The sequence below is a fragment of the Callithrix jacchus genome, chromosome 13 (assembly GCF_049354715.1).
Source record: "Callithrix jacchus isolate 240 chromosome 13, calJac240_pri, whole genome shotgun sequence".
In the NCBI taxonomy this organism is placed as follows: domain Eukaryota; kingdom Metazoa; phylum Chordata; class Mammalia; order Primates; family Cebidae; genus Callithrix; species Callithrix jacchus.
In genome coordinates this window covers 19425083-19448731 of record NC_133514.1, presented here as the reverse complement: position 1 = coordinate 19448731, position 23649 = coordinate 19425083, and the positions used below count along the sequence as shown (strand labels likewise).

General features: G+C 58.8%; 2 protein-coding genes across 29 annotated transcripts in view; both read left to right on the top strand.

The window, feature by feature from the left end:
* Nucleotides 1-16: 16 nt before the first annotated feature.
* On the top strand, nucleotides 17-9015 carry FGF17 (fibroblast growth factor 17). 4 transcript variants are annotated; one of them, XM_078347350.1, is made up of 6 exons: nucleotides 965-2318; nucleotides 3004-3275; nucleotides 3456-3492; nucleotides 6439-6616; nucleotides 6835-6941; nucleotides 8215-9015. In XM_078347350.1, exons 2-6 carry the CDS (start codon nucleotides 3241-3243, stop codon nucleotides 8506-8508), a joined length of 651 nt encoding a protein of 216 aa, XP_078203476.1. In that variant the 5' UTR covers nucleotides 965-2318; nucleotides 3004-3240; the 3' UTR covers nucleotides 8509-9015. The 4 variants fall into 4 exon arrangements, with proteins under 4 accessions (XP_035125987.1, XP_078203476.1, XP_035125989.1 ...); XM_035270096.3 differs by having other exon boundaries at nucleotides 17-3275; XM_035270098.3 differs by lacking the exon at nucleotides 965-2318 and having other exon boundaries at nucleotides 2454-3275; nucleotides 6472-6616.
* A 119-nt stretch (nucleotides 9016-9134) lies between these two features.
* The window catches only part of DMTN (dematin actin binding protein), a 34568-nt gene continuing 20053 nt past the window's right edge, over nucleotides 9135-23649 (top strand). For 7 of the 25 annotated variants that reach the window (XM_078347326.1, XM_078347320.1, XM_078347313.1 and 4 more), the window contains exon 1: nucleotides 9135-9411. The gene's annotated coding sequence lies outside the window, so the exon portion shown is untranslated. Of the gene's footprint in view, nucleotides 9412-15152; nucleotides 15254-17167; nucleotides 17355-19191; nucleotides 19344-19421; nucleotides 19712-23649 lie in introns of those variants that run through there. The other 18 variants (XM_078347323.1, XM_078347317.1, XM_078347311.1 and 15 more) reach the window with 5 other exon arrangements.

Here is a 23649-nt window from a genome sequence, read left to right as displayed (position 1 = left end):
TGAACTTGGCACTAGGGGGTAGGGATTAACCACAGCAGCCCTGGCCACTTCTCACTTCCCTTATCACCTCCTGAACTCCTCCCCAGCAATGAATGTTAATAAGCCCCACCCTCCTTCTCTCCCCCGACCCCCAGCTCACTCCAGTCAAGGGAGCAAGTGTGACAGTTTAGGTCAACTCAGGCTAAGTCCGAAAAAGGGCCCCTGCCCCGCTTCTTGTGGCACTTGATGCGTTTTGGCCAGTCCTTTATCTCAGCTGATGTGGATGGCAGCGATTTTGACAGCATCCCTGGTGGTAGCCATTTCCTTTTTATAAACTGGGACCCTGAAACCAGAGAAGAGAAGGGACTTGCCACAGGTCACACAGTCTGTAAGGAGCAGGGCAAGGGGGCAGGGATCAAATCCAGGGCTCCATGTCCCTCCCACTGAGGCCCACCACTGGCTTCCTCATGTACATAAAGGAGCAAACCAAGTTAGAAGGCCAGGCCTGGCTGGTCGTGGTGGCTCACACCTGAAATCCCAGCACTTTAAGCGGCTGAGGCGAGTGGATCACGAGGTCAGGAGTTTGAGACCAGCCTGGCCAACATGGTGAAACCCCGTCTCTACTAAAAATGAAAAAAAATTAGCTGGGCATGGTGGTGTGCGCCTGTAATCCCAGCTACTTGGGAGACTGAGGCAAGTAGCTGCTTGAGGTGGAGATTGCAGTGAGCTGCAATCACGCCACTACACTCCAACCTAGGCGACAGAGGGAGACTCTGTTCCCTGCCCCCACCCAAAAGAAGAAAAGAAAACCAGGTCTGCAGGTGCCCATCGGGAAGGGATAAGCAGCCACGGCTGTGTTGGCTGTGATGCAGGCCATTCAGCCATGCTCAGAGTCCCCTGGCTGAGCCCTGAGGTCTGCTTGACTGGCATTTGTTACCATAGAGACCCAGGCTGGCCTGAGGGCTGGCCAGTGACAGCAGGCCCTGGCTCCATGGATAGAAACCAGGTACTTGGGCTCAGAGGCTTTGAGCAGCTCCCCCAGTCCCCATGGCCAATGAGTCCCGACATCATGAAGTGGAGCCCTCACCTGCCTTCCGCCCCCAGCTGACACCCCTATCCTGGAACCCAAGCCCTGAGCTGTGCCCTCCATGTGTCTGTGCTCTCTTTAACGCCCTGCCTGGGGACTGGGTGCTGGTGAGGATGTGGAGATGAGGTTGAAGGTTTCCCAGGGACGGAGCCAGAGCTGTCAGAAGAGACCGAGCGTAACCCAGGCTGTAGATGACGGGAAGAACGTGGAACGGAAGTGGCCGGAAGGATCCACAGGGGGAAAGCAGAGAGGTGGGCACATGGTCAGCTGGTGCCTTGTCCCAGCCATGCCACCAGCTAGCTGTGAGGCTCTAGGAGAGTCCGTTGCCCTCTCTGGCTCTCATCCGAGGAATGAGGAGGTTGGAACAAATGATGAATCCCTAAGACCCCTTCTAGCTTTGACATTCTTTGAGTTTCATTCCAGAACCCTGGACTCACCCAAGTAAGCAAGGCCAGGGCTCACACCATCCTCCCCACACCACCTCAGGCTCACCCACTCCTGGGCTGGGTCCCTGAGGAACAGCCTGTGGAGAGGAGAGCCCGGAGCTGCCTGCACAGGTCCGTGCATGGGGGCAGAGGTGGCAGACCACTTTGTGGATTGATGGAGCTCAGGGAGGTGAGAAGGAACCCACAGGTGAGAGTTTTACCCTCCCGGTCATCTCTTTAGGTAAATAAATTCACATCCGCCACTTCCCCTTCCCTTGCCACCCTAGGGGCGCTGAGAACTCCAGGGAGCCCAGAGCTGAGGCCTGAGCTCTGCTTGCTCACACTGGCTCTTCCCTTGGACCCCCAAGCCCTCCCATCTTCTGCAGCCGCGGCCATCCACTTTTCCGTAGGGAGGGAACACCATGAAGCTCTGTGGTCACCAGTCCCAGGACCTCAGATCCCACCTTCAATCCTGAACACGAAGGAAGGTTTCTGTGTCCCCACAGTGAAGCAGGTTTGGGGCTGCACCTGGAGGGCGGCAACCCAATCCACTCAGAACAGAAAAAGCATGGACTTTTCTGTTCTGGCTCTTCTGTTCACTGGCTGGGTCATTCTGAGCAAATTACCCACCAGTGTGCCTCAGTTTCCTCATCTGCAAAATGGGCTAGTCGCTGGCATGGTACTGAGCTGTGTGGGACTGGAGGTCATGGGAAGAGGCTGGTAGGCACTTCATTTCAGGGACACAGGACACAGGGAGGGGACGCCGAGTGGCTCCTAGCTCAGAGAGGCTCCAGGGACAGGCATGAGAAGGAACAGGGTGCAGAATGGTGAGTGGACCTGGGTCTCAGAACACAGACATCTTCAAATCTGCTGTGTGATGATTTCACACTTGACCCCCCAACATCCTGAGGCATTGCTGTCCTCATCTCTCAGATGGCACTGCAGAGGCCCAGGGAAAGGGGGCTTAGGCCAGGACACCCAGCTCTTCTCCCAGTATCTGTCTCAGGCCAGCTTTTCCAACTCTCCATTGGGATTCTTCCTAGACCTCCATCTGTACCTGCCAATCCACCTCTGACCCCCAACCTACTGCGCCCACTATTTGGGCAGCCTTAACCCCTCCTTCCCCGGCAATCAGCTGCTCTGAGCCAAGCCCACCCCTGCCCCCTGGAGGGAGGCTCCTCCTCTTAAGGCTGCGTCTGGGAATTTCCACTCCAGACCCAGAGCCAGAGCCCCCAGCCCCGCTTGACACCTGCGGCTCACCCTTAGGGAGGTGGGGCACCAGACCTGGGGGCAGGAGACCACAGCCCGGAGAGGGGAGGAGGGGCTTCCCCTCCCTTGCCTGCCACACATTGAGCTTGCCTGCATCGAGTTTGGCCAGTCTGTGAGGGTCAGGAATAGAGCAGACCTCCTTCAGGAGGTGCCCACTGCTCCATCCCTGCACTGGGTGGCCCAGGAGAGACGGGCAGCCCAGAGGGCACAGAGCACACACCCCCACCCGCATCTGCTTTGCAGCCTCACTGGCCAGGAAGGTGGACACCTCATACCTCAGTCTCCCAATTACGCCCTCCTCCTCCCCCTCCTCCTCCCTCTTCTCTCTCCTCCTCCTCCCCTTTCTCTTCTTCTCGCCCCCCTGAAAACCTGTGGCTTGGAGAGACCTTGGCTTCTCTGGGACTCTACTCCTGGGGACTGCCCATATCTGCTCCTGAGCTTGGGGGCAGGGGGGCAACCGCCTGAGGAACCTCTCCAGCAATGGGAGCCGCCCGCCTGCTGCCCAGCCTCACTCTGTAAGTGTGCTGCCTCTCCCGCTGGAGTTTTGTTGCCATTTCCAGCCTCAGGGCAGCCCTCCTCTGCCCGGGACTCCCACGAGTGCGCGCACAGGGCTGGCAGGGTTGGGCGGGGGCCCGGGTGCACCCTGGGCTTGTGGCTGGCACCCACACCTGGGCTTACCTCCTCTACCCGCACAGGTGCTTCCAGCTGCTGATTCTCTGCTGTCAAACTCAGGTAGGCGGGCGCTCCCACCGGCTTTCCCCCAATTTTCTCACCCCACCTAACCTGGGCGGGTGCGGGGAACATGCTCCTTTCAGGTGGACAGAGGCAGAGTCTGGGCTCTCCCCAGGTCCAGGAAGCGCTGAGGTTTGGAGGGGAGTGAGCCTTTGACAGGGAGGGGACTGACTGAGGTGTTATCTCTGTCCTCCCTATGAGGACCCTCCCGGCTTCCCCTGGGTCTCTGCTCCTCTCCATCCCTCTCCACCGGGTTCCCCCATAAAGCTAAGTGTTGGCACTCTGGACCTGAGGTACCTCAGGTACGGAGCCCTGGATCGGTTGGAAGTGGGTGGTGGTGATGGCTCAGGTGAGGCTTGCGTTTGCTAGTACCTGAAAGGATAAGTTTCAATACAAAATCACTTGTATGTCCCTCTGGCCACCCGACTCCATCAATATGGGTGCCTGGGGTCGGGGGGTCTCATGAGCATGTCCAGAATGCCCAGCCAGGGTGAGGTGACTCCTCACCTAGAGGGCACAGAGGTCAAGCCTGAAGAGGATTGTTTGGGATGGGATGCAGGGTTTGCTTCTCCACGCTCCCCCAGCCCACGTTGGCCCCCCACCTCCTTCCATGCACACCTCCCACCCCCAGGTCTCAGCCCCCAGTGCGAGGCATGCTCCCTTTTTTGTGATCCTCCATAAAAGTGCAGCTATTAAAATGCACTGGTCCAGAACCGCTCTGGGGAGAGACCGCTTGGCTTTCCCAGGCCAGAGGCCGCTTCTCTTCATATCCAGTGGGGACTTTTTTTGAAGGTAAATGCCTTTTCTCTGGGAGAGGGAAAGGGGCAGCCTTTGAAGCAGTGGGGGGGTGGGAGAGGGAGAGACAACTCCCCCCCCTTTCCTTCCCCCTTTTGCTCCAGCCCCGTTCCAGGCCTTTTGCTTCACACATCCAGGGGGAGCCAGAAGAAAGCCCCCAGCCAGGCTGGGAGGGGGCTGGGGGTGGGCCCAACCTGTTCTGGAAGGGAACTAGCACAATGGTGCCGCTGGCCGGGCGTTTATGGCCTGGCTGAGGCCCCATTCAGGACTCAGGGAAGGTGGCAAAGCGGTCCTTTCCCCCTTGAAGTGCCCCCTCACCCCCCTGGGAGGGGGGGCCAGCAGACCGGACCACAGCCATGCTTGAGGGGCCGTCTGACAAGCAGCTGTCTGCAGTGGTGGAAGGGGAGGTCCCCCCGCAGCGGGAACATGAAAGGGACAGGCTAGGTCCCGCGGGGAGAGGGACTTGTGGGCTGTGGACTGTGGGGGGGCGTGGGGCTGCCTTTGTGAAAGGCTTGAAGGGGGACAAGGAGAGGAGGGGGCTTGCGGGGGCGCTCTCTGCTCCTGACCTGGAACAGACTGCCAGAGGAGGCTGTCGGCCAAGAGGGGCGGAGGGCCTGAACCTGGGCCAGGAGGCGGGGCTGGGACAGGCAGGACCCCACCCCCTGGCAGGAAGGCCAGCGAGGGGCAGGCTGGGCAGGTCCCCCACCCCAAATGCTCCAGGGTGGGGCGAGGGGCAGGTCCTGCAGAGGCTGCTCTATGGGGAACTGAAGTTGGAAATGAGCAACAGTGCACAGGAAGGGTTAACTGTGCGCAGGTGAAAATGGCCAGCCCCAGAGTTGCTCCCTCACGCCCCTCCTCAAAGGTGATATTTACCACCCCTCCCTAGGACAGAGTAGCCCTTAACAGATGCTGACCTAGGTCTAGCTCTGTCCAGATGGCTGGGGTTGGGCCTGGGATAAAGGTGGAATTAGGGATTTGGGGCAGGGGCTGGGAAAGCCGTCCCGGCACAGGCAGCAGCATCCAGGTGGAGAGAGATACAACACAGAAGGTGCATTCTCAAAAGCTAGAGCTCAGGCTGTTGCCAGCATTGGGAAGCCTAGCCTGGGTGGCACCTTGCAGGATGGAGGGCAAGCAGTACACGGGGGCTCCCCCACTCAACCTTACAGATGGGAAAGGAGAGACCTAGCTGGGAGGTGGCATCCCTCCTGGCTTTGCACAGTGCGTGGGTGGGGGGGAATGGCTCCTTTTCCTGCCCTCCAAAGGGGAAGCAGGTGGGTGGGCGCATCCCCCCAACTGGCTGGGAGCCTCTGTTACATTGTGGCAAAGGAGCCGCCTGGCAGGGGCAGCCATTGGCCCACTGCTGATAGTGCCTCTCCTTTCGGTGCTGCCTCTGCCTCCCTCCGCTAAGGAGGCACCTTGCCTGCCTGCTCTCCCTTACTACCCAGACCTAGCCCCAGCTCCGGCCCATAGAGGAGGGAGGAACGCTGGAAGGGCCCTGAGTACCAGGGGTCGAGGCCGGGCAGAAGAAGGGTATGAGCCCAGGATTCCCTGGTTAGTGCTGAGAAGACATGTTCACGGGGCCTTGCAGGAGCCTCCAGAGACCCCCACGAACTCTCTGGTGACCCTAACTTGAAGCGCCATCTGCTCTGTGCCCCTGTGTGCTGGGCCAAGGGGTCTTTCAAGGACAGTGGGGAGGACCAGGAAGGAATCTAATGGTTCTGGCTAATGGAGCCCTGTCCCTGGAGTTCTGCGGCGAGGTGACGGGCTCTGGTCTAAGAGGCAGGGACAGGGGTTCTGTCCCTAATGAGCTGTATGCCCTGTGCCCCTCCTCCATAGAACATAAGGATGGGACAGAACCCTGAAGGCTCCTTCCACCTTCCAGGGTCCTGATTCTAGGGCTGTGCTCTGTCACTAGGTGTTCCCCAGCCTGGGCAGACCACCCCTGCTCTAGGGTAGATGCAGAGCCAAGAGGTTTTGGCCAGCTGGCTCACCCAGGGGCCTGGGAAGGTTATGGCCACATGCCCTCTTCGCTCTGCAGGACCAGTGGCCTGTCCCCACTACATTCACCTCCTCACCCCTTTCCCTTGGATGGACCAGCGGTGGTGTCACCCAAAGCAAATTGACACTATTTTTCCCTTGGTAACCGCAAAGGGGGAGAATCACCCGTCTCCTAATTTTAACCAGTACGTGAGGGACCAGGGTGCCATGACCGACCAGCTGAGCAGGCGGCAGATCCGTGAGTACCAGCTCTACAGCCGGACCAGTGGCAAGCATGTGCAGGTCACCGGGCGTCGCATCTCCGCCACTGCTGAGGACGGCAACAAGTTTGGTGAGAGCTGGCCCTCCCCCCAGGCCACCCACACCTCCACCCTGCCTCACCTCCTGGTCCATCCCCAGATCCTGTGTCAGGACTGAGGGCCCCAAGGCCCTGAGCATCCCCAACCCCCTCGCCTGAGTCTGGAGGTCAGTGTGGCTGGGCGGACCTCGCCGTAGCCATAGGCCGGCAGCCCCGATGGACGGAGGTTTTTCTCCCCTCCCCCACCACAGCCAAGCTCATAGTGGAGACCGACACATTTGGCAGCCGGGTTCGCATCAAAGGGGCTGAGAGCGAGAAGTACATCTGTATGAACAAGAGGGGCAAGCTCATCGGGAAGGTGAGGCGGGAGACTGGGAAGGAACAAAGAATCAGGACTTCTGGGGTGGGGACACACGCGGCAGCTCACTCCCCTCTCCCTCCTCTGAGCCACACCCTCCTGCACAAAGACTTCCCATCCCACTCCCAGCCCACCCACTGGGCCACTCTCTGGTTTCTCTATTTTCCAGTCCCAGTCTTGCTCTGCTACCTAGGCTGGAGGCCGTAGCACAATCAAATCCCACTGCAGCCTTGAACTCCTGGGCTCAAGCGATCCTCTCGCCTCAGCCTCCCAAGTAGTAGCTGGCAATATAGGTGCATGCCACCATGCCCAGCTAATTTTTTATTTGAGACCAGCCAGGGCAACATAGTGAGGCCCTATCTCCACAAACTCATGGGCTGAAGTGATCCTCTTACCTCAGCCTCCCAAAGTGCTAGGGTTACAGGCTGAGCCAATGATCTGGGCCTGGTTTCTCTATTTAAATAAGTCCCTGGGACTATGTTAGCCCTCTGAGGGGACTGGCGAGCCATCGGGATGGGTGGGCTGATGTCAGGAGTATTTCTCCAGCGCGCATCAGGAAGAGTTTAGCATCCACCTGACACTGCAGCCTCTGGGTGGAGGACTAAGGGCAGCTGAGGGTGGAAAGTGGGACACAGAGGTAAGGCAGGAACTCCCCCAAGTTCAGTGGGACTGGGGGGGCTCCAGCTAGCAAGATACATGCTAAGCAGCTGCTGTGACCAAACTGCACGGTGGGCCCAGCCCTGTTGGGTGGGCGAATTCCACTTCGTCTGGAATCAGGCAGTCCCAGCTTCCCATTCTGGCTCCTGTGACCACAGAACCTCTGGTTTGCTTCTCTTTCTCAAGCCTCAGGCTTCTTGTCTGTAGAAATGGGCACAACCCCTGACTGCTGGCACTTTCTTCTCATTGGAGGCTGCTGCCTCCTCTCCCATGCCCCGCCACACTACTCACCCAGGCTGCAAGAGCATTCTCAATGCCAAGGGCACGGGTACACTCAGAACTGTAGCAGGACCTTGATCTCCACCTGCATCTCAGGAAGCTGAGGCCCAGCCTCCTACAGGGCTGCTAAATGAGAAGCCTGCAATTCAGATCCGCAGTGTGTTTTGACCACTGTTGCCTCTCTAACTAGGATGCCATTTCACCAGGCAGAGTTCCCTGGGCTCAGGGCCCTACTGTTCCCGTGGTCCCTCCTCCTTCCTCCAAGAAAGGCCCTAAGGGCAGACACCCCAGACCAGGGTAGGTGGACAATGCCCTTCCTCTCCTGCTTCTCCCGCAGCCCAGCGGGAAGAGCAAAGACTGCGTGTTCACGGAGATCGTGCTAGAGAACAACTACACGGCCTTCCAGAACGCCAGGCACGAGGGCTGGTTCATGGCCTTCACGCGGCAGGGGCGGCCCCGCCAGGCCTCCCGCAGCCGCCAGAACCAGCGCGAGGCCCACTTCATCAAGCGCCTCTACCAGGGCCAGCTGCCCTTCCCCAACCACGCAGACAAGCAGAAGCAGTTCGAGTTTGTGGGCTCCGCCCCCACGCGCCGGACCAAGCGCACGCGGCGGCCCCAGCCCCTCACGTAGTCAGGGAGGCAGGGGGCAACACCCCTGGGCCGCCTCCCCATCCCCTTCCCTTCTTAATCCAAGGACTGGGCTGAGTGGTGGGAGGGCCGCGAAGCAGCCAGCCCCCGCACCACGCTGGGAAGGGGCAGGCCGGTGCCCCAGGGGCGGCTGGCACAGTGGCCCAGGTGGCAGGCCCTGGAGAGGAACTGAGTGTCACCCTGATCTCAGCCGCCAGCCTCCGCCCGCCTCCCAGCCGGGCTCCTGAAAGGCCGGGGCCTCGAGACCTTGCAGACACGATTTGGAGGTGGCTGTCCTCAAAATGTGCTCCCGATCTCCCTCAGTCTGCCCCCAGCCCCCAAACTCCTCCTGGCCAGTCTAGGAAGGGACTTTTTTTGTTCGTTTCAGGAAAAAAAGAAAGAGGGGGAGAGAAAGAGAGAATAGAGGGTTGGCCACTCCTCACATTCCGCGACCCAGGCCTGCACCCCACCCCCAACTCCCATCCCCGGAATAAAACCATTTTCCTGCAAACGGGTTATCTGAAGCGGGGTGGGGGATCCGACCACGGGGCACCCCTGGAAACGAGCCTGTCCGTCCCGGCCAGGCGTGGCCCCGGCAGGTGCAGGCGCGGCCCGCAGCGCCGGGGCCCTGCGGCGGGCTCGGCCCCGCGGGAGGCGGGCGGTCCAGGGCGCGTCCAGGCCGGGCGGCCCCTCCCTGGCGCGGGCTCGGGTTTCCTGGGCTCGCGCGGCGCGGCCCGTGCTACCTGTTGGGGAAGAAAACCCGAGCCCCCGGAGGTGCCGGGGCCGGGACGGGCATCCAGCCGGGCCCAGGCCCGAGGCACGGGCGAGGGCTCTGCGGAGCCCGGCGGGGCCCGAGCGACCCGCGGACGCCAGGAGCCTCCTCGGGCATCCAGATTGCTTTTTTCCGGTGAGGAGGGCGGGGGCGGGGAGCAGGGCTGGGCGGGCGGAAGGGGGAGGGGGCGAGAAGGCGTACCCCGTCCTCCCGGGTCCCCGCGGGGCCTGGGCGGGGGCCACACCTGAAGGCAAATCTCAATTAAAGGCGGCGGCCCAGCCGGGATGGCGCGGGGGAGGGGGCGAACGGGACGGGGAGGAAGGGGTGGCCCTGCCCCCCACCCCAGCTTCTCCGGTGGGCTTTCCCAGGGGCCTCCAGGTGTGCGTGTGGGGAGTGGAACTCGCGGGCCATAAAACCCGCCTCTTCTGTCCGCTGGCTTTTAATCATGTCCAGGGGGAGGTCCTTCCTCGATGGGACACCCCCCCCCCCCGCCGCAACCAGGTCAGCTCTTCAGGGGAAACGCCCTCAGTGAGCCTTCTGGGGATGGCCTCCCAGCCTCAGTTTCCCCTTCCCTCACTGAGCCTTCTCTTCTGGGGATAGTCCCCCAGCCTCAGTTTCCCCTACCCTCAGTGAGTCCCCTCTTTTGGGGATGGACCCCCCCAGCCTCAGTTTCCTCTTTCCTCACTGAGCCCTCTCTTCTGGAGAGGGACCCCCAGCCTCAGTTTCCCTTTCCCTCACTGAGCCTTCTCTTCTGCGGATATACTCCCTCCAGCCTGCTTCCTCTCCCCTCCCTCTTCCTTCTGAGACTACCTTGAGGAGGGGGATTATGGAGAGAAGATGGAATGCGTCCCTTCTCCTCTCTACTCCCTACCATGGCCTAAAAATAAGGAAAGAAGAGGAAGTGGGGAAGGGCCCTGGTCCAGTGACAGTAGGAGGTGGGTGCAGCTGCAGCCCCGGTTGATGTCGAGGGCCAGCGCAGAGTCTGACACCCCCACTACTGGGCAATTTAGAAGGTGGGAACAGCCGCAGCCAAGAGGGAGGTCCCCGGCCCTGGGACAGACATTCTCCCTACTGCTCGTCATAATTGCTTTTCACCAGGTTACTTTTTTCTCTCCCCCATCACAAAGAGCCTTAATCCCAGTGAAGACCTCGCGGTGTTGGGGGTAGTTTTCTAGGATGTGTGGTGGGAGGGTGGTCTGGAGCCTCAGCTGATAGCTGGCGAGTTCAATGGGACTTTAAAACAGGGGCAACACCCAGCAATTACTTGAGAACAAAGGGTTGGGGGCCCCCCAGGTGTAGAGAACTGGACTTTGGGGGGTGGCTGGGAAGGAGGTGTGTTGGGGAGGGGGGCTGTTACAATCCCTCTGATTTCCGCAGGAATTTGAGACATTCTTTAAAACTCTAGACTGCCTCCCTGCTAGCCGGCTCTCCGGCCCACTCCCACCCCTCCCTCGCTCGGGTTAGAGACGGCTTCAAAGGTGGACCGGGCCCTTTGTGTTGCCTCTGCTTTCTTCACGGCCTTTCTCTGGCCCCTCCCTCCCTCTCTGACCTCCCCAGCACCGACAGGCCTCTGGGGGCCGGCTCCAGAAAGCCCTCACTGTTTTCTTTCTTGCTTTTTGAGGTGAGACCTGGCAGGGAGGGACAGAGAAGGGAGAGGGAGAGGAAGGGCCGCTCCGGAGGCCTGTGCTGTCTCAGGGAAAGCCCTCACCCCAGCCCAGCCCTCAGGTGCCCAGTGCCTGCTCCTGCCTTGGGTCCCTGGGTCTCTGGCTGGGCTCTGAGCCTTCTCCTCGCCAAACCTCTCAGTGCCTCTGCCCAGGGCACCATGCCCCAGGTGGCTTTTCAGGCTCTGGAAATCTGTTCAGCTCAATTCCCCTGAACTAGTGGTGACTTTGAAGATGCTAAAAGGAAGAAGCCACAGTGTGGATCCCTAATGCTGGCACTTTGGAGGGGACTGAACAGGCACAGCTAGGTGGTGGGCAGGAAGGAGGCTTCCTCAGGTCCTCAGACCACACCTGGCTCCAGCAGCCTTGCTCGCCTCTGAGAGCCTGGGTCTCTGCAGGTGTGAGCAGGAGTGGCCACAGGGGGCTAATTGCTAGTCGCCCCTTGCTGTTGGGGAAATATGAACCCTTTTAGGGGGGAATGTGACCAGGTGGAGGGAGGTGGCGGCAGCAGCCACTAGTGCCTCAAATCTGACGCCAGTTTGGGATTGCCAAGAATGCTCGCTAAGAACAGCTCACATATTATATTGACCTCCCTTCTCTGTCCTGTCCCGAAAACAGCCAGACAATGCAGGGGAGAGCCAAGCAGGATATCCAAGGGGGAACAATCACTCACTCTCTAGGCCACACAAGCTGGTTCCACTTACATCAATCTATTCAACCCTGTCCCTCTGACACTGACACAGTGACTTTCCAGGGACCAAGCTGAAAGTCTTGCCTCCGTCGTCACAGTCTTCAGTCCCTAGCACTTGCCGTGGCAAAGAGACACCCCCATCTGGGCTTCTCTTTCCCCTCCTCACAGAGGACCCTTCCCTGAGAGTCCCTCCCACTCTGCTCTTAGTCTGCCTGCCACCTCTCTGAGCAACCTCAGCATCTCAGCCACCAACTCCTTGCCCTTCTTGAGGGTCACTGGTTTTCTTTCCTGGACTCTGGGGCTCTCCACCATGGCCAGGCCTCACTGGGATCTGTCCCAATCTGCACTCACTCCCGGCATTGTCTCTGTGCCTCCCAACACTGCCCTCCACTCCAGGACACCCGAGCTGGCCCCACTCACCTTCCCTACCGTCAACCACAGCTCCGCCCAGGCCACACTGTCCTGGCCACGCTCCTTAGTGTCATCTTTAAGACTCCGGTCCAGCCCTGTTCCGTCTCCCTCTTCAGCCCTAGCCCCACAATTCCCCTTTAAGAACACTGAAAAACTGGAACTCTATCAAGCAAGCATGCCCCCATCCTCATTCGAAGGGTTCCTGCCACCTGGCGCGTCCTGCTCTAGCGCCCTTGCACAACCAGACCACGGGCTCCTCCTCTGCTCCACAGGTTCTTGGCACTTCACTGGGATGAGCGACTGTCCCCACTGCCCCTGGTCTCACCAGTCGTTCACTTGTCCTTGCCTTATGGTACTTGTCACAGCTTGTCCAGAACTGTCATAATGCATGTGCTTGTCATGATCCCGCTAAGTAGCAAGCGCTCCAGTTGTAGAAATAGTCCCTCTTTTCCTCCCCCACCATGCCCAGTGCAGTACATTGCACAGGATAAGTGTTTATTGAGGAAATAAATCACCTGAAGCCCCGGAAAGAAGTCATTGGCCCAGCACCCCAGCATCCCTCCAGGCGGAGGCAGGAGAGAGGCCGGAATCCTGTGCTCCCCCTCCTTCCTTAGGCAGATGTGGGCGGGGCGAGGGCTTGAGCAGTCAGTCCCACTATTTCTTTTTCCCCCACAGCATTCAAGCCCTGTGCTAATCCTTCCGTGAATAAAGAAGATGGACAAGATAGAGCTCCCAAGGCACTCGAGATTTAATTGGAGGGATAAACCCATAAAAAGGCAGTTCTTGGGTGGGACTTTTGGAAATCCCTTTCTTACACATGGTATAACAAAGCTTGCTTGCTTTTTTTTTTTTTTTTTTGGTACATCCCCAAAGAAGGACAGGGGAGATAAGAATTATTGGAAATAAGAAAACTAATATGTACCGAGCTCAGCAGATGTGCGGGGACACACTCGGCACACTGGCTTGCACCCCTTCTTTAGGGCGGTGAGATGTTTCCACGTAGCATACGTGGCTGAGTTCACACTCAGAGGCGCCAGGCCATTTACAGTCTCACAGCTAGTGAGCACTGCACCCGAGATTCTGCCTGGCTTCCACACCTTGAGTTCGAGGTTCTCCAGTCCCCTGCCCAGGCACCCTGGGTTCTGGAGCAGGAGAGAGCATAGGCCACGGTGTTTGCGGGGGGGAGCTTTGTGGGAGGCCTGGCGTTTGCATGATTTCAGTGGAGAAAAGATGCACAAAGCAGAAAATGACGAGCAGAAAAACGGGCATGAAAATCAAGGTTTAGAGGCAGGAAAATGGGAGGTGTGCTCCAGGGAAGGGGAGCAGTCCGTCTACTTGGCTGGAGCTGAAATTTGTATAGAGAAGTGGCAGGAAGTGATTGGGTCAAATGAGGAAGAGTTTGATCCTTATGCTGTGGCAGGGAGGAGATCAGGAAGGGCTTTGGGGGCACCCGATGACCGTGGTCTGATGGCAGCGTGTTGGAGGAGCAGAGGCTCTGGGGTCCAGGTAGCAGAGTCCAGTGCCCAGAAGAAGGGAAACATGGCTCCCAATCTCTGATGAGAATGGAGACTTTGGGGCCCTCATCCTTCCTTTTCTTCAGGTCCCTGTCGCCCTTTCCCTCCTGCCTCAGTGTCCAGGTGCCCAGGCTCCACCTCTCCAGGAGTTAATATTTAGATAGCATGGGGAGGCACTCCTGGTGCTCCCCCGCCCTGCAGGTTGGTGCGTGGGGTGGGGCCGGGGGCACTGGAGTGAGACAGCCCAGTCACGGACAGAGAGGCCTATGGAGAGGGCCCAGGGGAGGGAGGAGGCGGTGGGGCCTGAGTTCGCCCAGGACATCTGGCACCAGTGACCTTGTGGGGAAAGGAGCCAAAAACAGGGCATCGTCAGGGGTCCTGGGACCCCCCCTGCCTGAGAGACACAGGAGCCGTGGCCTTGCATTGTGGACACAAGCGCCCATCCTCAAGGTCTTGAGAACTCCTGAACTTTCAAAGGTACGCGAGCCCTGGCAGCCGCCGCCTGCCTGCTGGGTACGGAGCAGAGCTGAGGAAGCCCCCGCCTGGGGTCTGAGCTAACAGGCACCCGTTGTTCAGTGTTGCCAGCTTCAGGTTAGGGGGAACCTCCCCTCTCAGATAAGCCGTCCTTGAGGGGTCAGAGGCCTTCCCAGGTGGAGGAGGCTGAAAGCAGAGTGAGTCCATGGGACAAGGAGAGAGACGAGGTGGGAGCAGGGGATGGCATGGGTGAGAAGGGTCCCCTTGCCTCCCCTCTGGACACCCACCACCAACACACACATACACACACATGGACATGCACGCATGTGTGCACGCGCGCGCGCACACACGCACAGCCCAGATCCCTGGCAGCAAAATGACCTTGGCAGCCACCACTACTCAAGTCCACAGAGGGAGCCCTCACTCTGCAGTCCCCTCGGGTCCGGGCCTGGCTGGGCTGAGCACTCTTCCTGCCCGAGGTGGCCGCCCTCACCCCACCCGCCTGTGGAGGGACATTCTGATGGAATGTGGGACTCGGGCATGGTGGGGGCAGTGGGAATGGGACCTTGAGGGACTGGAAGAGAGCTGTCCCGTGCTCTGAGTTTTCTCAGGTGGAGTGAGAGAGGGTTTGGGACTAGGGGAAGGTGCTCACATGGAGATGGCAGAGGTATGGGGCCTGCAGCCACATGCCCAGTGCTGCCAGCACCCAGGGGACTCTACACCCTGCCAGAGCCACCCCTCTGGCCCTTCAGCACAGGGACCGTCTCTGCCTTGCTGTCTGTCACTGCCCTGAGCTCCATGCTGGCTTTCTGGAGTGGGGACTCTCCCCAGTGCTGCATGCTCTTCAAGACTGGCCTCCTCTCTGGCCCTGAATTAGGGTTCTCCCGAGGTTACCCCAGAGGCAATTCTAGAGCCTTATGAAGGGAAGTGGGGGGATGGGACACTTGGTGGGGTTCACTGGGCACCCTAGCTCTTGAAGCTGTCCTCTAACCCCCAGCCCTAGCACTGAGGGTCCACCCTCAGACTCCCTCCTTCCATCTCCGAGGAAGAGGCAGCAGGAGCCACAGCTTCCTCCTCCCCCTCCCTGCCTCCTCGCCTGAGCCGGGCCAGAGCTGCCGGCAGGTTGTCTTGGCAACGGGAGGCGGAGAGGAGATGCGCCGAGGGATGGAGGTGTATGTCACCGAGGAGGCTGCTGCGCTCCTGCCCCACGCCCTGGGCCCTTGAAGGTACTGAGCACCTTCCCCTCCTTCTCCCCTCCGCCCTTTCCTCTTGGCTCCCCCCACTCTGCCCGGCACATGCCGGTTTCCAAAGGAGGAAGCACCCCTCCTCCCAGGCCCAGCGATCCTACCCATTCCTCATCACCCACCTCGTTCCAGGCCCCTGACCACAGCTGTCCTTCCTGGCATCAGCTCATTCCAACTCTGCCTCTTGGGACACTTGCATCAGAAGACAGCTCTCCTGGGGTGGGGCCTGGTAGGGGATGGCCAACAGCAGGGGAGGAACCCTGGTGGGGGGGGGGCGCTCAGGAATCCTAAAGGGCTGAGGTGTCAAAGCCCCAGGTGCAGGAGGAACGGAGAGAGATAGTATAGGGCTGGAGTGGGCTGGGGCTTCCTCTCTGTCTCTCAGACCCTGATCAGAGGGCAGTAAGTGTGGGGTTGAAGGGACAGAAAACCGAGAGGCTGGGCCAAGGCCGGGCTGGTTGTAGAGCAATGGCCGGGGTGGCTCCTCCTCCAGGGCTGTGCCCCCTCCTGCCACATTAAAGGTACACCCCCTCCCATATCACTCCTGGCATTTTTCTCTGCAGTTCCATGGATCCGACACTTCATTCCCCCACCCCCAGGTTTTCTCTGTAGCTCACGGCCTCCCTACCGGCTGCAGCAGCTCCGCCTGTGTTAGGTCTCCTCTCTCAGTCACCTGCCTCCTTCCTCCCTCCCTTCTCTCTGGCTCCCATCCCTCAGGTTACCTTCCTTTCTGTCCCCACCAGCCAGATATTTTCTGTCCCCTCCTGATCTCTTCCCTCAAGTCCCTCCCCGATGCTCCTCCATTCAGACACCCAGAGCCCCCTCCCCAGATTCTAGATTTCCCCAACAACAGCTGATATCATCAGCTGACTGGCTGTGGGCAGCGGTTGCCAGGGCAACGGTGAGGGCTGCCTAGGTAGGCAAGTCTGCGGTGTGGAGGTGGAGAGGACGCTGGGGCCAGGGTGAGAGTCGAGGGCAAGGCTCTTTGCCCTTCCCCATCTTGCCCAGGGGGCCTGAAAGGCCAATGACAGGCTCCTGGGGTGGTCGAGGCTTTGCTCAAGACAGGGAAGGCACGTGCCTATAAATTCTGTGTTGGGACCCAGGGGTCACCTGGCAGGAAGCTCCCTTTTCGTGAAGCTGTCCTAGGGAGAGATGGGGTCCTTCTCTCTGTTTCTCTGCTGCATTCCATTGGCATTTTGGGGGGATTCAGGTTACTGAGGGGCCAGCCCAAGTCTCTGTACTGGGGACCTGGTGGCACCCCTCCATTCTGCCCTCCCAGGAGAGAGTGCATCCTTGGGTGACCAATTCTGGCCTTTGCCTACGCCTGCACCTCGAGTTGCTGGGCCCCCAGAGAACTCAGTTGCTGCTGTCAGATGATGGGGTGGTCATGAACAGGGTAGGAGGTGCAGGAGAAACCAGGCGTCGTCCCCCTGGGTCATCAGTAGCCCCCCTTCCACCCCCCCACAGCAACTTGAACTCTGGCTGTTGAAGAGGAGGCTGAGGGGCCCTGAATACATGTAGGTGTGTGAGTTTGAGTGCTGCAGGCTGGGGTGTGGGAAAGGGAAAGGACAGTGCTGGCTGATTCTGCTTCGTCATGACGCTGGGTTAATGCTCCTCTTGTTTGAAATGGATTGAGCTGCAGCACTGGTAGAAGAGCACACACATCCACACACACACCCTCACCGGGCACACGCTATCAGCTAGAGGTGGGGAGGGCGCAGGGAGGGCGTGGGGGAGCCACCAGCCCTCCCACCCCCAGACGAGGGCTCCCCATACGGTTGGTGGGGGGGGATCCAGGACGCCGAGGCTTGCAGAGAAGCAGGGTGGGGGGCCAGGCGGGTGGGGCCTCAGAGGGGAGATCAGACTGCTCAGCTGAGACCAGCTCCCCTCCTTCACCAGCTCCCACCCCGCCCACCTACCCCAAGCCGGCTTTTTTCCTGTTATTTGTGCTCCGGGGAAGCACGGCTGGGGTTCCTGGAAGAGCCGCTGATTACCTTCCTGGGGGAAGTGCCAGCCTGTGGATCTGGCCTGCGCCTCTCAGGCCTCTGTGGCCTCAGAGCGTCTGGGCCACACTGTCCGGGAAGAGGTAGGTGGCAGGGTCTCCGCCTCTCCTCCCTTCTGTGGGCATTCTGGGCCACAGCGCTTGCTGGTGAGCCAGGCTTTGGGTGGTGACAGGGTACAGGGTGAGGGGGGAGCCCACCGTGGGCCCTGTTCAGTGGGAGGATGGTTCGGCCCCTGGGACCAGCTGGGCCTGATCTAATGGAATCTCCTTCTGATTTGAGGAAGAAGGTCTGGGGTGTTCTCAGCCCAAGGATGAGAACTGCTACCAGTCCCCTCTTCTCCAGCCTCTCCACCCTGCCCACCTAGCTAAGCAGGCCAGCAATGGGAGGGACAGGACTGTGGGTATGGGACTGTGGGCAGGGGAGTGTTCCCTCTCTGCTGAATACTGGGAGAGGAAGTCCTGCTGGCCTTCCCACCAGCGCTCCACCCTGGGGGTTGGAGCATTTCATTTCGGGGCCTGATGCTCTTGGTTTGGTGCCTGCTTTTTAGGGGGAGTGGGAGGAGAGCCTGCTCCCAGACAGTGGCCAGCCAGGCTGGGGTGGGGCTGAGTGAAGAGTGAGGCAGTGACAGGGTGAGGCTGCAGGCTGAAGCCCAGTGCTCAGTGCTCCCCCTGTCCCCACCACCAGGGTGCTTGAAGGGGCCAGGGCTGAGCAGACATGCAGCCCCCACAGGGTTCTGGGGCTCCCCCTCCCTAGCTCTGTCCCTCGGGGCCTAGCAGGCCTGGCACCCTTTCGTGGGCAGGCATACCTTGTGTGTCCTTTCCCGGGGACCAGTTGCCTGGTTGTGAGAGTCAGGGGAGCAGGGACAGGTCCAGTGCAAGGAACGCAATTGGGCTCTGGGAACGGAGCGCCCAGGGAAGGCCCCGGGGCTGGGGAAATGGAGGACTCACCGTGTGTTGCTGTACACGTGCGCAGCTCTGGGAGGGATGCCAGGGAGAGGACTGGTGGGTGGGTACAAGTGGGTGTTGGCAGCACCGCATGTCACTGTGAGGGGCCTCGATGGGAGAGTGGGGGCGTAAGCTGGCACACAGGACTTCGGAGTCTCCCCGTTTGCACCGCGTGCGTAAATCCTGCCATGGTTTCAGGGTGGGCGCTTCTGCCTGTGCGCACCCATCCATCTTGTCTCTGTGGCCAGGTGTCAGACTCCTGGGTCAGGTTGTCCGCTGGTGGGCCAATGTCTGCAGAATCCATCTGCTAGAGCTCCCAGGTGTTGTGGAGACCAGAATAGGGAGGCCCCAGAATCTAGAGAGTTGAATTGAGGCTGTGTCTCCCCCCGCTCTGCCAGGCCCATTTGTACAACAGGACCAGCCATAAATGGAGGGGAGCAGGACCTGCCAAGTTGGCCTGAGGGGCTGCGGGGCCTCTTCAGAGGGAGGGTGCAGAGGACACGCAGAAACTCAGCCAGAGAAAGACCTGGGAGAAGATGGCTGCACATGCATCTCTGGGTGGGCTGGGGGCCAGGAGGGGGGCAGGAGGGGGTACCCAGGCCTGGTTTTGTTGTTATCAAGAGAACAGGGGTGGGCAGGCCTAGAGCAGGGGCACTCTGAGCTCCCCCACGCACCCAGGCTTGGTCCTGTATCTGAGTGTGAGAGGATGCGCTGCAGTGCTGGGTCAGGGGAACCCTCATCCTTGCAGACACAAGGGTAAAAAACATTGGAGTGGGGAAGAAGGAGAAACTGGGAGAAGAGGAGGGAGTCCCCAGGCTCTGTCAGCCTTAGAATAGACCTGGGCTTCAGGCTTGCCCTAAGTAAGGGACACTTCTGATGAGCCACTGGCCTACAGCAGGCCTCAGCCTCCTGGTGTCCTTTTCCAGGGGGGGAGGGGGAGCAAGGTGCCTTGCCCCACCCACATCACACACACAGCACCCATGGGAGCGCCTGGCCCCTGCCCTGCCACGCTGCACTGCTGCGCCTGCCCTGCTCTTCCCCACCCGGGATGCTGTTTTGGGAACTGGTGACCTAGCTGGATCCTGCCTTTATTTCTGCCATTGAATTGTTGCCACAGTAACTGCGGGGGTAGGGCTGGGAGGGAAGAGGGTGAAAGGGAAAGAGGGAGGGAGGGAGGGAGAAAAGATGAAGAAAGCAGAGAAAAGGGACCAGAAGAGAGAAAGCAGAAAGACAGGAGGAAGAAAGGGAGAGGGCCAGGCCGTTGCGTGGTGAACAGAACAGGAGAAGGCGACGTGGGGCAAAGTCCCCTGCCCACCCCACGCCGGCCCGCTTGGATGGCTTGCCTCATTTCATAACTCATTTGCTGTCTGCAGCGGATGGCCTCCAGCCTGGCTGGACCCTGCTGCCTGTGTGACCCGGAGCCAGAGGCCCCCAGACTCCCAGCTGCTGTTCTACAGATGCCATCAGTGAGCAGGACTCTGGGTGGCCCCACTAAGGTTAGAGCATGGGACCCCCAGGTCCCACATTTCTGATTGAAGTGGGATCTTTGGTACTCATTGAAAAGAGCGCTCATTGGTGTGGGCCTCAGGCTGGCCTGGTGGGAGCTCCAGCTTGGCTGCTGTCTGGGGGGGCATTTGGCAGGCTCACCTCTCAGCCTCATTTTTATTCATTTCTCAATGAGGAGAATGTCATTTTGGGTGAGGTTGAGAGAGGATGTATGAAAATCCCAAGTACAGGGGCTGGCGCCGAGCAGGTGTGGTTGGCCAGAGACAGGAGCATAGCTAGACCAGGACCCCCGACCCCCACCCAGAAGCTGCTTCTGCCCACGGAGGCTTCGTTGCTAAAAGTCCAGGGAGCCATGGTCTGGATCAGTTTCTGCCTGGAAGAAGAACCCGCCAGGAGGGGTGGGCACAAACTCAGAAGGCCCTATGGGCAGGTCTTATCACCCACATCCCGGGGAGCTGTGGAGAGGAAAGGGTGGTGGGTGAGGTGAGGCTGGGCTGGCGGTTCAGATAAGGCAGGGAGGCACAGCTGGGGGAGGGTGGGGCTGAGATGGAGGGTGAGCAGCCGGCTGGTGTCCAACCAGGGCCAGGGGCAGCTGAGCTGTCCCTTCCGCCACCTGGAACTGCCTTCCTCTGTGGCGCTCTCCCTTCCTCCATTCCTGCCCCTCTTCCTGCTGCAGCTCGCCCTTTCTGTCTCTTTGTGTGCAGAGGTCGCTGGGCCCTGGGGGGTGTGCGCACAGGCAGGTGTGGTGCATGCTTTGGAAAGGGGTCTGGACTGGAGGAGGTGGAGTGAGCCAGCATTGACCTGGGAGAAATGAGCTTTGGTGGAAGGGGCTGTGTGTGGGTGGAGGAGGCAGGGTGTGATTTGAGAGAAGCCAAGGAAACACACTCACACACACATGCACGTGCACACACATATACACACACTCTTCTCCCTCCCAAACATCTTCCCTACTGGTCTTCTGACAGCTTACAATTTAACCAGTAAAAACTTGGTGCCTTAAGGCTAGGCCCAAGTTTACATGCAAATGTTCCCCGAGGGGTAAGACCAAATTTCTGCCTCTGGAAATAATTTATCAACCAACATGCTGTCTAACAAATGGCAGGGGAGGGGGTGGCACCAGGGTACAGGACCCTGGCAGAGCCCTGGAAGCAGACCCAGATACTAAAGGACAAGACCCAGCAGTGGGGTTTTGGACAAGAAGGGACTGGGGACAGAGCAGAAGCGAGAGGCCAGGGGCTCAGTGACTCATGCCAGCTTTGCCTGGGTGGTATCATGGTGAATGGTTTTAGAAGTCAGACAGACCTGAGCTTAGATTCTGCACAGTATAGTGTGTCCTTGACCAATGACTTAACTTGTTCAGGTCTCAACTGTGCAAACTTGAGATACTCGCCAATCCAAGCCCACCCACAGGATTGGAACATAAGGGTTAAATTGAAACAAAGAGGGGCTGGGCAATGGCTCCTGCCTATAACCCCAACACTCTGGGAGGCAGAGGTGGGAGGATCACTGGAGACCAGGAATTTGATACCAGCCTGGGCAACACTGGGAGACCCCATCTCTACACAATAAATTTTTTTTGTTTAATTAGACAGGTGTCATTCAGTACTCCTGTAGTCCCAGCTACTAGGGAGGCTGAGGCAGGAGGATGGGTTAAGCCTGGGAGGTTGAGGCTGCAGTGAGCTATGATCATGTCACTGTACTCCAGCCTTGGTAACAGTGTGAGACCCTGTCTCAGAAAAAAAAAGACAGAAAGAAATGTGAAGTACACACACAGTGCCAGCCATAACATAGACATTCCATAAACGGCAGCTGTGCCTGTGACCATCAGGATTTCCAACCGTGTTTCTGAGTATCTGTGCTTCTGGATGGTGTCTGTGCACGTGTGAGTATGGGGATAGATGGCCACATACTCCTGAGACATGGCTCACCCTGGGCCCCTCACCTCCCGCCACTCTGAGTAGCCACCACTCTGACAGATAGCCACTGTCCCACTCTGTACCCCTCCCCCATCTGGTGTTCCAGGAGGATTCCAGGGCCTCCCTGAGGCTCAGCTGAAGCTCCAGAACATGCTGAAGTTATCCAGTCTCCCTCCCAGCCCTTCTGTGCCCAGCTGCACTCGCTCCTCAGAGTGACCACTCCAAACCTCAGAGCCACCTGTAAGATCTGCACAGAACCTTCTTTCTCACTTTTTTTTTTTTTTTTTTTTGAGACAGAATCTCACTCTGTTGTTCAGGCTGGAGTGCGGTGGTGTATTCGTAGCGCACTAAAGCCTCAAACTCCTGGCCTTAAGCGATCCTGCTGCCTTGGCCTCCAAAGTGTTGGGGTTATAGGCATAAGCCTCTGCACCTGGCCGCTATCTCTCACTTCTGCTGGGAAAATGGAAGCCCTGTATGGTTGTCACCCAACTTCCTTCCCTGTCCTCTCCTTTCCAGGGAGGGAAGTGACATGATCATAGCTCACTGCAGCCTCGACCGCCTGGGCTCAACCCATCCTCCTGCCTCAGCCTCCAAGTAGCTGGGACTATAGGTGTATTTCACGACACCCAGCTAATTAAAAAAAAAAAATCTTTTGTAGAGATAGGGTCTCTCTCTGTTGCCCAGGTTGGTGTTGAATTCCTGGGCTCAAGTGATCCTCCAACATCTGCATCCCAAAGTGTTGGGGTTACAGGTGTGAGCCACCGCCCAGCTCATCTTTGTTTCCAGGGAGCCTTTCTCCCCAAAGCCAGTCTTGCACGTGGCCATGAACCTGATCCCTTCCCTCCTGCTACCCTCTTGCTCCACCCACCCAGTGCCCACTCGCCGCTGCAGCCTCAATCTTTCCTGCCCACTGTTCCCTCTCTGCTGTCTGCAAATACATTCAAGGTCCCCCTTTCCTTAAGGGTCTTAGGCCAATCTTGCCTCCTCCAAAATGACTCTGCTCTTCTATCATACTTCTTGAAAGGGCCACTCCCCCTGGCTGTACCACCTGGCCAGCACCCCCTCACCCCCACATCCCTAACCAGGAGGCCACTATGGCCTTGACATTCGAGCTGGAGGAAAAGCACTTCTCCCCACCTTCGCCACGGCAACACTTAGATTCCATGATGTTCTACTGTCTCAGCCCCTCCCGCTATCCCTCCCTCCCTCCCATTCTCTCTCTCAGTATGTTTTGCACATTTACTGTGTATCAGACCCTTTGCTGAAAACACAAAGACTCACTAGAGACTCTGACCCCTGGGAGTTGCCACCTAGTTTTCCCCTCTCTTTCTGACTGTGTCATCTCTGGCTGTTTCTTTTCAGTCCCCCCGGTATTTCCCAGGATGCTGTTTTTGACCTTCTTTGTCCCTTGGTAATCTCGTGTTCAAACTTCCACCTCTAGGCAAATGGCTCTGACATCTCTGCTTCCAGCCTGGCCTCTCCTGCAGATTCCTCTCCTCCTGGACATCCTTCCTGTTCCCCTGCTGCACCCACCACAATCTCCACATGTCAAAGTGACTTCTTCCTCTCCCCTTCTCCCAGTCCCTTAGACTTGCAGCCTCCTCCATGGGCACCCCAGATCCAGTCCTGCTTTGCACATGCTGCCTCTAGGGTTTCTCCAGTTTGCCCCCTTTCCTTCCCACCCAAGTCTAGATCTTCACAATGCCCTGCTGAACTGCTGCTGCAGCTTCTGGACCGGTCTCCCTGCGGACCTGGATTGCCTTTGCCAGTCTAATCTGGCTCTCCGGCTGCAACCAGGTTCATTTTCCCAAAGCACTGCTTGAATCACATCGCTTCTTCACTTAAAAAATTTTTTGAGCCTTCTTTGGCCCCCTGTTGACAACAGATTATGACCTAACCCTAGGCTGGGTTCAGGGCCTCCATGATCTGGTCTTGACCTCCTGTCCCAAATGCCTCTCAACGTCACGAGCTCTCTGATCCAGCAATATTTGCTAACCCCACATAGGCACACT